The sequence below is a fragment of the Microcaecilia unicolor genome, chromosome 7 (assembly GCF_901765095.1).
Source record: "Microcaecilia unicolor chromosome 7, aMicUni1.1, whole genome shotgun sequence".
NCBI classification, from domain to species: domain Eukaryota; kingdom Metazoa; phylum Chordata; class Amphibia; order Gymnophiona; family Siphonopidae; genus Microcaecilia; species Microcaecilia unicolor.
The window spans coordinates 94,492,446-94,505,131 of NC_044037.1; the positions used below are offsets into that span (position 1 = coordinate 94,492,446).

A 12,686-nucleotide genomic window follows, 5' to 3' on the forward strand; every position below is an offset into this window, starting at 1 on the left:
TCTTACTGGTTGGTGGGGGATCAAATACTTATTTCCCTCTGCAGAATGCAAATAAATTCATATACTTTCCACAATGTGATTTTCCGGATTTAATTTGTGATGTGCTATCTCTCACTGTTACCAATAACCTACCCTTCAATTATGGGCTGCTCATGTCTTTGTCAGTGGGCACACTTACAAAATCAGCAAGGGATCAAATACTTATTTCCACCACTGTATCTGTGGGTACAGTAGGTTTTGGGGGACTATGGGAGGGCTCACATTTTTTGCCGCAAGTGTAACAGGTAGCATGGGATATGGGCCAGAGTCCTCCTCTCTATAGTGCATTCCAGTGAACATACACTACTTCAGAGACCTGCTTGCTGCTCTAATAGACCTAGCTATAACATCTGAAGCTGTCATAGAGGCTAGTAAGTTAAACTTTTAATCACATCATTGGGGGATGGGAGGAGTCAATGACCACTGGGAAAGTAAGAGAGATCATCCCAGATTCTATCCAGTGGTCATCTGGTTATTTAGGGCACCTTTTTGTGCCTTATTCATTTTAGAAACAGGTCTAGAGCAAAATGTTGAAGTTTTAGCCCTAGACAATTTCTTTTTGTTTCATTATGGCTGTAAATTGTCCAAGTCTTAGGAATGCCCTAAGCCCACCCCTGAAATGCCCTGATATGCCTCCTTGTGATTTGGATGCACTACAGATTAATTGCATAGATAAACACCTGCAAAATAGATTTGAAAATACCAGTTTGGACGTTTTGAGAAGAAATCTGTTCAAATGCAGCTTTATGACACTTTTTGGATGTTTTTCTATTTAGAAAATGAGCCCCTGTATGTCATAAACAACAGGCTAATTCAGTCCTGGTTTGACGCAATTGGATGGCAATTTTCATAATTTGGATTTCCTGGTGGAATCCAATGGGATAGTCACAACTGCAAATACATAAAGGCAACAGATTCAAATCAAGATTGGATTAGCCTGTTTCTTATGTATGGAGTAAGGTGGCTACCCTAGATATGTTCCTCTGCATGGATCGTCCTAATAAAAATAAAAATAACATTTTGAAGCCCAGTTCTTATATTTCTAAAAATATCCTTCAAACAATACCTTTCCTGTTGTTGGCTCTGTCAGATACGCATAGTTCAATGCTAAGGCTACATATAAACCGATCACTTATAGGGTGAATATGTAATCCTCATCAATCCTTAGACTGTACATTTTTATACAAAAAATATAAAGCATTTACCTTTTATTCATGTCTTCATTAATTTTCATTTTTCTATTTTGCTGTATATATCTATATCTATCTATTCATATTTTATATATATACAACAAAAAGGAAAAATGAAAAATTAATGAAGACGTGAATAAAAGCTAAAAGTACTTTATATTTTTTGTATAAAAATTTACAAATCTAAGGATGTATGTATGTAGGATGTAAGCAGCCTAAGGGTTGAACTATGCATTAGAGAATGATGTGGGGACAAAATTTGTCCTCGTCCATGCTCTGTCCCCGCAAGCTCTGTCCCCATCCCTGCCTCATCCCCGTGAAACCTCTCCACATCCCCGCCCCGTCCCCGGAAGCTCTGTCCCTGTCCCCGTGAGTTCTGTTGGATCCCATCTGCACAAGCCTTATCCTGAAGAACTGAGGCCTTGTCCCTTATCCTGCAATACTGAGGGCTGGTTTCCCCATTACCTCTGCTTCCTGTCCAAAATCTCAGCAGGCCAGATGCTACCACACAGGCTACTATGCTAACCTGTGTTCAAATCATTGTAAATGTTAGCATCCATGAAGAAGTGTCATATGATTTGAGAAGTGGAAAACAACATAAGAACATAAGAATAGCCATACTGGGTCATACCAATGATCCATCTAGCCCAGTATCCTGTTTTCCAAACACTGGCCAAGCCAGGTCACAAGTTCCTGGCAGAAACCCAATTAGTAGCAGCATTCCATGCTACCAATCCCTGGGCAAGCAGTCGCTTCCCCATGTCTGTCTCTATAGCAGACTATGGACTTTTCCTCCAGGAATTTATGCAAACTTTTTTTAAACCCAGATATGCTAACCGCTGTTACTACATCCTCTGGCAAAGAGTTCCAGAGCTTAACTATTTGTTGAGTGAAAAAATATTTTCTCCTATTTGTTTTAAAAATATTTCCATGTAACTTCTTTGAATGTCCCCTAGTAAATCGATTTATTACTCATTCTAAGAGTAATAAATTGATTTACTTCTACTCGTCCTACACTAATCAGGATTTTGTAGACCTCAATCATATCTCCCCTCATCCGTCTCTTTTCTAAGCTGAAGAGCCCTAACCTCTTTAGCCTTTCCTCATGTGAGAGGAGTTCCATCCACTTTATCATTTTGATCGCTCTTCTTTGAACCTTTTCCAATTCCAATGCATCATTTTTTACATACGGCGACCAGAACTGAAGGCAATACTCAAGGTGCGGTCGCACTATGGAGCAATACTAAGGCACTATAGTATTTTCAGTCTTATTCACCACCCCTTGAGAAGTGAGAAGCTCAGGCAAAATACTGGGAACAGTACACTGTTGAGACATCATTATAAATATATCTATAAATGTATTCATTAAAACATCTGTACAAAACCTCCCCTTTCCCCTTCTCCAGATAATAAACACTTCTTTGCAATGACTCCAAAGTACTACTACTTAACACTTCTAAAGCACTACTAGGGTTACACAGCGCTGTACAGTTTAACAAAGAAGGACAGTCTCTGCTCAAAGAAGCTTACAATCTAATGGACAACATGTGCAGACAATCAAAGACATCACAGGAGGAAAAGCCTCGAGAAGCTCCCAGACCCACCCAACAGTCCCACAGGAGCGGGACCCCACCACCACTGGCAAAAACCTCCCCAGTCCATCAGAACAGCCCAATCCGTCGTCTATCTTAAACCTACATACATCCAACAGCAATACCTTCTTGCAAAGTGGAGAGTAAAGAAGCAGTCAATGAGAAGTCCTCTCTAGGACCTACATCTTTTGGGGAATTAGTGTTCTTATTTTATAAAATCAGGTCCTTAACGCTGATATTTGACTTCCATGAGCTTGACTTTATAACAGGACTATTATGTGAGAAGCCCAAAAATGCATTTATTTTAAGCCTATTTTATAAAGAAAATGACACTTATGTGCTTCACTAAAAGAGGCTCCCAGATTCAGGCCCAGCAGTGCACAAATACCAATGTTCTGAAAATGTGTGAATTTATGTGTGTACTCTACATAGGTATATGTGTATTTTATAAAATATATGCAGGGTAGATTGGCTCTTCCAAAAAACACAAGGGAGATGGAATGATTCTTATGCCTGATATTTATTGAAAATACACCAAAAGATTCATCACAGGTCTTTATTATAGTCTGCATGCTATATATTATATTGTGTATTTGAGATATGCACTTTTGGACTCCTGAGGCAGGCACTTATGCGCCGAAACAAAGCCACTGTGTCAAGTCCTTTGATGTATTTTCAATAAATATTAGGCATAAGAATCATCTCATATCCCTTGTGTCTTTTGGATGAGCCAATCTACCCTACTCTTTGGTTTGTGCTTGCTACAATTGTAGGGATTGAGCATTCCTTCATGGTTCATGGTCGTTCTGTCTATGAAATATATGCATATATCATCTCTGACTATAAATAAACTTAGAAATACATTTTTGTCTTAGTGAGCTAAATTGCAGCTAGGGTCTTTTCTTCATTGTTGAGAAGCTGTCACAAAAGCTAACAGTTGTGTGTTGTTAATTTTGAAAGAGAAATATGGTTCTACTCTTCTGGTTGCTTTCAACAGGGCTCCTTTTAGTTCCTTGTTTCTCAGGCTATAGATCAAGGGGTTTAACAATGGAATAGCAGTTATATATACCACATTAAGCAATTTGTTAACATCCATGGAATAAGAAGACTTGGGTCTCATATATACACCTATAGAGATTCCATAAAATAACAGTACGACAGTGAGATGAGAGGAGCAGGTGGAAAAGGTCTTGCGTCTTCCTTCTGCAGAGTGAATTCTCAAGATCGAAGAGATAATGAACACATATGATGTGATCATTAGCAGGAAGGGGGTAAAAGCAAGGAGTAAACCTTCAATATAGTTTGCAATTTCAATGAGATAAGTATCTGAGCATGATAAGGTCATAAGTGCTGTGATGTCACAAAAGAAATGATTAATTTTATTAGAGTAACAGAAAGAGGATTTTGTTGTGAAAATAAGATGAGGAACTGGATCTAGAAATCCAGTGATCCATGCAACCGAAACTAGAGCTATACAGACTTTCCAATTCATGATGATGATGTAACGCAAGGGATTGCAAATAGCAACATAACGATCATAGGCCATAGCGGTGAGAAGGTAGAATTCTGTATCTGTGCAGGACAGGAAAAGGTACATCTGGATTATGCATTCTGTAAAAGGAATGATCTTATACTGTGTAATTAGCATTGCTAATAATTTTGGGACTGTGATAGTGACATAACAGATTTCTAGAAAGGACAGGTTCATAAGGAAGAAGAACATGGGACTATGTAGATGAGGGTCAAAGCATACTGCAAATATAATAAGAAAGTTTCCCATCATGGCTATCAGATAAATAACCAAAAACACAAGAAAAAGGAGGAGCTGCATCTCAGGAAGATCAGAGAACCCTAGAATGATGAATTCAGTCACTTCAGTGTAGTTTGCCATCTCTTATTCTTCAAACTGTTTTATCTCTCCTGTGGTAACATGAAAAGAAAACAGAATAAAGAAAAACAAATCATTTTTCAAAGAATTAAAGAACATTTGATAGATGAATCCTATGCACTCATTTGCAAGCTAAAAAAATTTTGGCATGCACTTGCTAAAAAGCTAAGCTTTTGTCCTAAAATGAAACTGAGTAGGTGATGCAGTAAATTCCTTTCTTTGTGACAACTATAATGTCACTTGAGTATTGTGGAGGGTAATTTTACGGGTACGTTCCCATAAAGGAAAGTTACATAAGTGCGTATGTGCATTGATTTTATAATGGTAACATATGCATCTATATGCCTTCATTGTTTATTTATTTATTGATTGATTGATAAGCTTTTACAACCTGCCAATCCAATCCAATATTCATGGCAGATAATAATACAACACACATAATAAAATTATAGAGACATAAAAGCTTACCCTCAGATTTCAAATAAACCAATCCACTAAAAGGTTCAACATATGCTTTCAGAAAGAGAAATGCCTTACCTTTTTTTTCCCTGCAATCAACATGGCTTGTAACATTTGCACCCTAATTCTAAAGATTTGTACTTCCAAATTTAGGCTTAGTGGTATTGATGATAGAGGAAGAAACACAAAATTTGGGAGATTTCCTGACATTGCAGATTAAAATGACATGAATCAACACGGGAAATGCTATGGTATTTCAAACAAATACACTTCCCTAGAAAGGAGGAATTCTGCTATGTTTCACTTGGGTACAATATGCCCAATATTCAGCACTATTTAACCGGCCAGGAATGGCCCTTGGCCAGTTAAATAGCGCTTTGCAGTCTAAACACAAATATTCAGTGCGAGATAGCCAGTTATCGCCGCTGAATATAGTGCTTAGCACCTAGGGCCAGATTCTATACATGGCACTTAAAAAATCCATGTGGAAAACATTTCCTCCTAAGCATATTCTATAAGTGGCGCCTAGATTTAGGTGTAGTATATAGAATGCACTTAGTAGATATCCTAGTGCCTACAACTATGCACATCCATTTACACCAAAGAAAATGTGGTGTAAATCCCGGTGTGTAGATTTAAGCGCAGAAGGCCATATTCTATAACTATGCATATACATTTTGGAAAGCCCATGAAACGTCCATTTCCCCATTCATAATCATGCCCTTTTTGCCTGCACGCATTAACATTTAGACACAGTGTGCATGCTGATTCTAATTATTGCCAATTAGTGCTCAATATTGCTAGTCAAGTGTTATTAACAATGCAGATTGGATTGCTAAGCCAATTAAGTAACATGGATTGTTATAGAGCATAAGAACATAAGAGTAGCAATATTGGATCAGACCAATGGTCCATCTAGCCCAGTATCCTGTTTTCCACACAGTGGCCAGGCCAGGTCACAAGGTACCTGGCAGAAACCCAATTAGCAGCAACATTCCATGCTACCAATCCTGGAGCAAGCAGTTGCTTCCCTATGTCTGTCTCTATAGCAGATTATGAACGTTTCCTCCAGGAATCTGTCCAAATCTTTTTTAAACCCAGATATGCTAACCGCTGTTACCACATCCTCTGTCAATGAGTTCCAGAGCTTACATATTCATTGAGTGAAAAAATATTTCCTCATATTTGTTTTAAAAGTATTTCCATGTAACCGGCGGTGTGCTGGTAAATGTTTAACAACAGGCTCTCTCCACGGTCCACCTCTGCGCCCCCCCCCCCCCAAATTGCAGAGCTGGCTATAGCCGGGGAGAGAGCCTGGGGGGGCAATCTAATTCATGTTTAATGTGGGATAAAATGCCATAAATAAGTAAATAAAAATAAACTTTTAATGTTGAGCACCTGATTCTCAAAGTGGGCATATTCCAAACACTATAATAAAAATAAAATGATTTTTTTTTCTACCTTTGTTGTCTGGTGACTTTGTTTTTCTGATCATGCCAGTCCAGTATCCGATGCTGCTGCTATCTGTCCTCTTAACTCCATTTCCAGGGCTTCCTTTCCATTTATTTCTTTACTTTCCGCCTTTCTTCCTCATTTCTTGCCCTACATCTGTAAGTAAAAGCTGGGTCCTCCGCAGACTTGACTGCCCAGTGGATCCAGCTTCTGCCTATTTTCTCCATCCATGTGCAGTTATTCTCCTCTCTTCCTTTTCCCTCTTCTCATCTCCTTCCTCATTCTTCCCTCCCCTCCATCCATGTCCAGCATTTCTTCTCTCTCCCTTCCCTCTCCTCCATCCATGTCCAAAAACCCTCCTCTCCCCACTGCCCTCCATCCACCCATGTCCAGCAGCAACCCTCCTCTCCCCTGCCCTCCATGCACCCATGTCCAGCAGCAACCCTCTTCTCCCCTGCCCTCCATGCACCCATGTCCAGCAGCAACCCTCCTCTCCCCTGCCCTCCATGCACCCATGTCCAGCGACCCTCCTCTCCTGCTCTGCCCTCCATCCACCCATGTCCAGCAACCCTCCTTTCCCCCTGCCATCCACCCATGTCCAGCAACCCTCCTCCCCTGCCCTCCATCCACCCATGTCCAGCGACCCTCCTCTCCCCTGCCCTCCATCCACCCACCCATGTCCAGCAACCCTGCTCTCCCTCTGCCATCCACCCATGTCCAGCAACCCTCCTCCCCCTGCACTCCATCCACCCATGTCCAGTGACCCTCCTCTCCCCCCTGCCTTCCATCCACCCACCCATGTCCAGCAACCCTCCTCTCCCCCTGCCATCTCCTCCATCCACCCATGTCCAGCAACCCTCGTCTCCCCCTGCCATCTCCTCCATCCACCCATGTCCAGCAACCCTCGTCTCCCCCTGCCATCTCCTCCATCCACCCATGTCCAGCAACCCTCGTCTCCCCCTGCCCTCCTCCCCTCCATCTGCCTTCTTCCAGCCCCCCCCCCCCCACTCCCCCGGTCGTCCATCATCCGTCTGCCCTCTGCAGCTCTGCGTCCCCAATAGCCCTGGTTTCCTTCTTGCGCCGCCGCCCTACCTTTAAAATTTTATTTTCCATCAAGGCGTGCCGGCATTGAAGCGAAGGCAGCAGGCTCAGCTCAGTTCCAGCCTTCCCTTCCTTCGCATCATGGCTCCGCCCTCGCCTGACATATTTCCTGTTTGCGCGAGGGTGGAGCCATGATGCGAAGGAAGGGAAGGCTGGAACCGAGCGGAGCCTGCTGCCTTCGCTTCAACGCCGGTGCGTCTCGAGGGAAAATAACATTTTTAAAGGCTTGGCGGTGGCGCAAGAAGGAAACCAGGGCTATCGGGGATGCAGAGCTGCAGAGGGCAGACGGATGATGGACGACCGGGGGAGCAGAGGCGAGCCGGCTCGCACTCGCTAACAACCAGCTCGCAAGATGCCAATAAATTTAACAACAGGCTCTTGCGAGCCGGTGCGAGCTGGCTCCAGCACACCACTGCATGTAACTTCCTTGAGTGTACCCTAGTCTTTGTACTTTTGGAACGAGTAAAAAATCTATTTACTTCTACTCGTTCTACACCACTCAGGATTTTGTAGACCTCAATCATATCTCCCCTCATCTGTCTCTTTTCCAAGCTGAAGAGCCCTATGCTTGGATTTCAGCGTGGAACACTAACCAGCTTATTTTCAAAGGAGATCGCCGGCCATCTTCCAACACAAATCGGGAGATGGCCAGCCATCTCATGAAGCCGGCCAAATCGGTATAATGGAAAGCCGATTTTGGCTGGCTCCAACTGCTTTCCGTCGCAGAGCCGACCAACGTTCCCGGGGGCGTGTCGGAAGGGTAACGAAGTCGTGCCGGGATGTGCCGGGACGTGCTTAAGAGATGGGCACCCTCGGCTGATAATGGAAAAAAGAAGGGCGTCCCTGGCGAGAATTTGGTTCACTTTATTTGGTCCCTTTTTTTTCAGGTCCAAGTCCCAAAAAAGTGCCTGAACTGACCAGATGACCACTGGAGGGTATCGGGGATCACCTCCCCTGACTCCTCCAGTGGTCACTAACCCCCTCCCACCCTCAAAAGAACAACTTTAAAAACTTTTTTTGCCAGCCTCTATGCCAGCCTCAAATGTCATACTCAGGTCCATAACAGCAGTATACAGGTGCCTGGAGCAGTTTCAGTGGGTGCAGTGGACTTCAGGCAGGCAGGCCCAGGCCCACCCACCCCCCTATCTGTTACACTTGTGGTGGTAAATGGGAGCCCTCAAGCCCCCCCAAACCAACTGTACCCACATGTAGGTGCCCCCTTCACCCATAAGGGCTATGGTAATGGTGTAGAGTTGTTGGGAGTGGGATTTGGGGGGGCTCAGCACCCAAGATAAGGGAGCTATGCACCTGGGAGCTATTTTTATTTTATTTACTAATTTTTTGGAAGTGCCCCCTAGAGTGCCCGGTTGGTGTCCTGGCATGTCAGGGGGACCAGTGCACTACAAATACTGGCTCCTCCCACAACCAAATTCCTTGGATTTGGCCGGGTTTGAGATCGCCAACCTTGGTTTCCAATATGGGCGAAAACCGAGGCCAGCCATCTGAAACTCGGCCATCTCTGCCATTTGGGCGGCCCCAACCATATTATCGAAATGACAGATGGCCGGCCATCTCATTTCGAAAATACAGTTGGGCCCGCCCCTTCACGGCGCCATCCTCGGAGATGGGCGTTCTTAGAGATGGGTGTCCCCAATTGAAAATGACCCTCAAAATGTCCTTGCTTCATCAACTAACTTGAATTTTAGGAATCGAGAACTCCTTTTCTGCTGATGTCATCAAAAGTGACCAATGTCCATTCCATAGTACATAATTGAAAGTGACAGGGTCCATTTCTGAAGATGTTGCATTAAATGTTTTTTTTTCATTCCCAAATAACTACTCCATTTCAATCGTCAGCTAATACCTATTTACACTTTTATCATAGTCCCAACCTCCTACCAACCATGTTGATTTCTTGGCAAAGCATGGGCAAAGAATGGGCATGGAAGCATTAGCTAGATAGCATGTTGTACTTACCGTGCACTAACTAGCTAACTCTGAGCAGGTGCCCTGTGCTAATAGGAACATTAATGCATGTCCTGAATAAAAAAATTAGTATAAATGTCTCCACTAATTGATGCATTAGAGTTGCAGCTAATGCGTTAACTGCGCCTCCTAATGCACTTTAGTAAATGAGCCCCTTTAATTCAATTTTTGTTGTGATTTTTAAAATTTCTCTCTTCCCCTTGAAGTAGGCTAAAGTGCATTGCTTTGAATTATCAGTAATTTTTTCCCCGTTTTTATTTGTTGCTGTGTTTATATCAATAAGATGTTTCAATATAAGGAAAATGCTAGGGGTTATTTTTTGAATGTAGTATAATTGAAAATTCTGTATAAAAATCTTTATAAAATACAAGCACAAAATCCCAGCTATGGGAAGTTAATAAAACAGAGAATCAGTACTCTCAATATATTTTCCAAGGTCTCCATCATAAAGGGGCCCTTTTCCTAAGCTGCGGTAGGCACTAGCACGTGCCTACCAAGAAGCAAACAGCACTACCACAGGACACACTGAGGTGTACTGTGGTACTGGACCCATCAGCACATTCTAATATCATGGTGAAAAACATTTCTTATTTTTCAGCGTGGGGGCGGGGTGTGACTATGGGTGGAGAATAGGTGTGCCCTGTGCTGATTGGGTAGCACATGTACATTGCCGCACATTGCCCAAATTACCATGGTGATAGTGTGAGAGCCCTTAGCTCGTTACCTCTCGTCTTGACTATTGCAACCTTCTTCTCGCTGGCCTCCCGCTTAGCCATCTATCCCCCCTTCAATCTGTCCAAAATTCCGCCGCACGTCATATCTACCGCGTGAACCGATACTCTCATATCACCCCTCTCCTCAAGTCACTTCACTGGCTCCCGATCCGTTACCGTATACAGTTCAAGCTTCTCCTATTGACCTTCAAGTGTACTCAATCTGCAGCCCCCCATTACCTCTCTACCCTCCTCTCCCCGTATGTTCCCACCCGTAACCTCCGCTCTCAGGACAAATCACTCCTATCCGTACCCTTCTCTACCACCGCTAACTCCAGACTCCGCCCCTTCTGCCTCGCATCACCTTATGCCTGGAACAGACTTCCCGAGCCCATACGCCATGCGCCCTCCCTGCCTATCTTCAAGTCCTTACTCAAAGCCCATCTCTTCTCCCTTGCTTTTGGCACCTAACCACTTTCCCCATTCATGTTACCTACACTGACTACAGAGTTTGTAACCTCTAGATTGTAAGCTACCTACACTAACTACATAAGTTGTAAGTTACCTACACTGACTACATAGTTTGTAACCTTTAGATTGTAAGCTCTCTTGAGCAGGGACTATCCTTCCCCATGTTAAACTTGTACAGCGCTGCGTAACCCTGGCAGTGCTATAGAAATGCTAAGTAGTAGTAGTAGACAATAAAATAGGTGTCGGTAAGGGATCCTATGATAATGGCCACATGTTAATTGGGAAATTAATGCATAGCCTTTAAAGAAAAATATGTAAATGTGGTCATTTTACTGCCACACTAAAGGTGGCCACAGTGCATAGAAATCCCATGTACTGACAATGGTGCCAGCCACTTTTTAGCGTGGCTTGGTAAAAGGGCCCCATAATGGATTAAAAGGATATTCTTAATGCCTAAGACTCTAGTAATCTGCGTAACCCTGTGGTTTAAGGACCTTAAGCCTAGCTTTGATGCCGGTCACCTTGTTAGCTAGATCTTCTTATTTTTCCACAGTCTCTCTGGTAAAGTTGCACAGCTGTGTGAGCATCCTCTGCAACATCGCCACAGTCCACAAAGAGGGGCATAATCGAACGGCGCCGGCGAAATACATGGCCGGTGATGTATTTTGGCGGCGCCGCAAACAGCTGGCCAGACCCGTATTTTCAAAAAAGATGGCCGGCCATCTTCTGTTTCGACAATACGGTTCCGGCCAGCCAAATGCCTTGAATTTGGCCGGGGTTTGAGATGGCCGGCTTCGTTTGGCCGTGGGAGGAGCCATCATTTTTAGGGCACTGGCCCCCCCTGACATGCCAGGACACCAACCAGCCACCCTAGGGGTCACTGTGGTGGACTTCAGAAAAGCTCCCTCGTGCATAGCTCCCTTACTTTGGGAGCTGAGCCCCCCAAACCCACTACCCACAAATGTACTGCACCCACTAAAATTGCTCCAGGGATCTGCATACAGCCTCTAGGACTTATTGCTGCTTTATAACTTTGGCACACCAGTTCACATCTGAAGACTAATCTCTCTGAAAAAGTCCTTTCTTAAAATAAGCACGTTTACTCACAGTTAAGTGCAGATCAGAGGTTGTGCCCCACTGGCCAAGAGTCCCCCGGTACTAAGATTAGCAGAGCTGGCACAATGGTGTACAATGCCCTCTTTCAGCACCATGCAAGGTAAGAACTACGTTCTCTAACGTGGGTAACACAGGAAAGGGAACTAAAACTGGCTTACAAAAGTGGCCACTACCGCATGGACTACAACAGGAAACAAAACAGGGCACACTCTGACCTGGTTGGCAGGGGGGAAAAGCACCATGGGAGTAGAGCCCAGTACCCTACACCCAACACAATGCATTGGTAATGTGACTCTGCAGTGCACCTAACAGAAAAGGTGCCACACTCACCTGAGAGCCACATCGCAACCAGGGAACGGCTGTCGGAGGATACAACACATTCTGCTGTATTGGAGGTGGGTATGGCATTTGAAGCTGGCATACAGGCTGGCAAAAGGTTTTTAGTTTTATTTTTTTAGTTTGGAAGGGGGTTGGTGACCACTGGGGGAGTATGGGGAGGTCATCCCCCATTCCCTCCAGTGGTCAGTTGGGGCACCTTTTTGAGGCTTGGTCGTGAAAATAAAAGGACCAAGTAAAGCTGGCGAAATACTGCTTAACACCGCTTTTTTTTTTCCATTATCGGCGAAAGCCAGCCATCTGGTAGCCACGCCCATGCCCGCCCATGTCCCGCCTTCGCTAA

General features: G+C 43.9%; 1 protein-coding gene across 1 annotated transcript; it reads right to left on the reverse strand.

Annotated features, from left to right (window-relative positions):
* Positions 1-3,725: 3,725 nt before the first annotated feature.
* Positions 3,726-4,712, reverse strand: LOC115475013 (olfactory receptor 5V1-like). Its single transcript, XM_030210752.1, has one exon. It carries the CDS (start codon positions 4,710-4,712, stop codon positions 3,726-3,728), a length of 987 nt encoding a protein of 328 aa, XP_030066612.1.
* Positions 4,713-12,686: the final 7,974 nt, after the last annotated feature.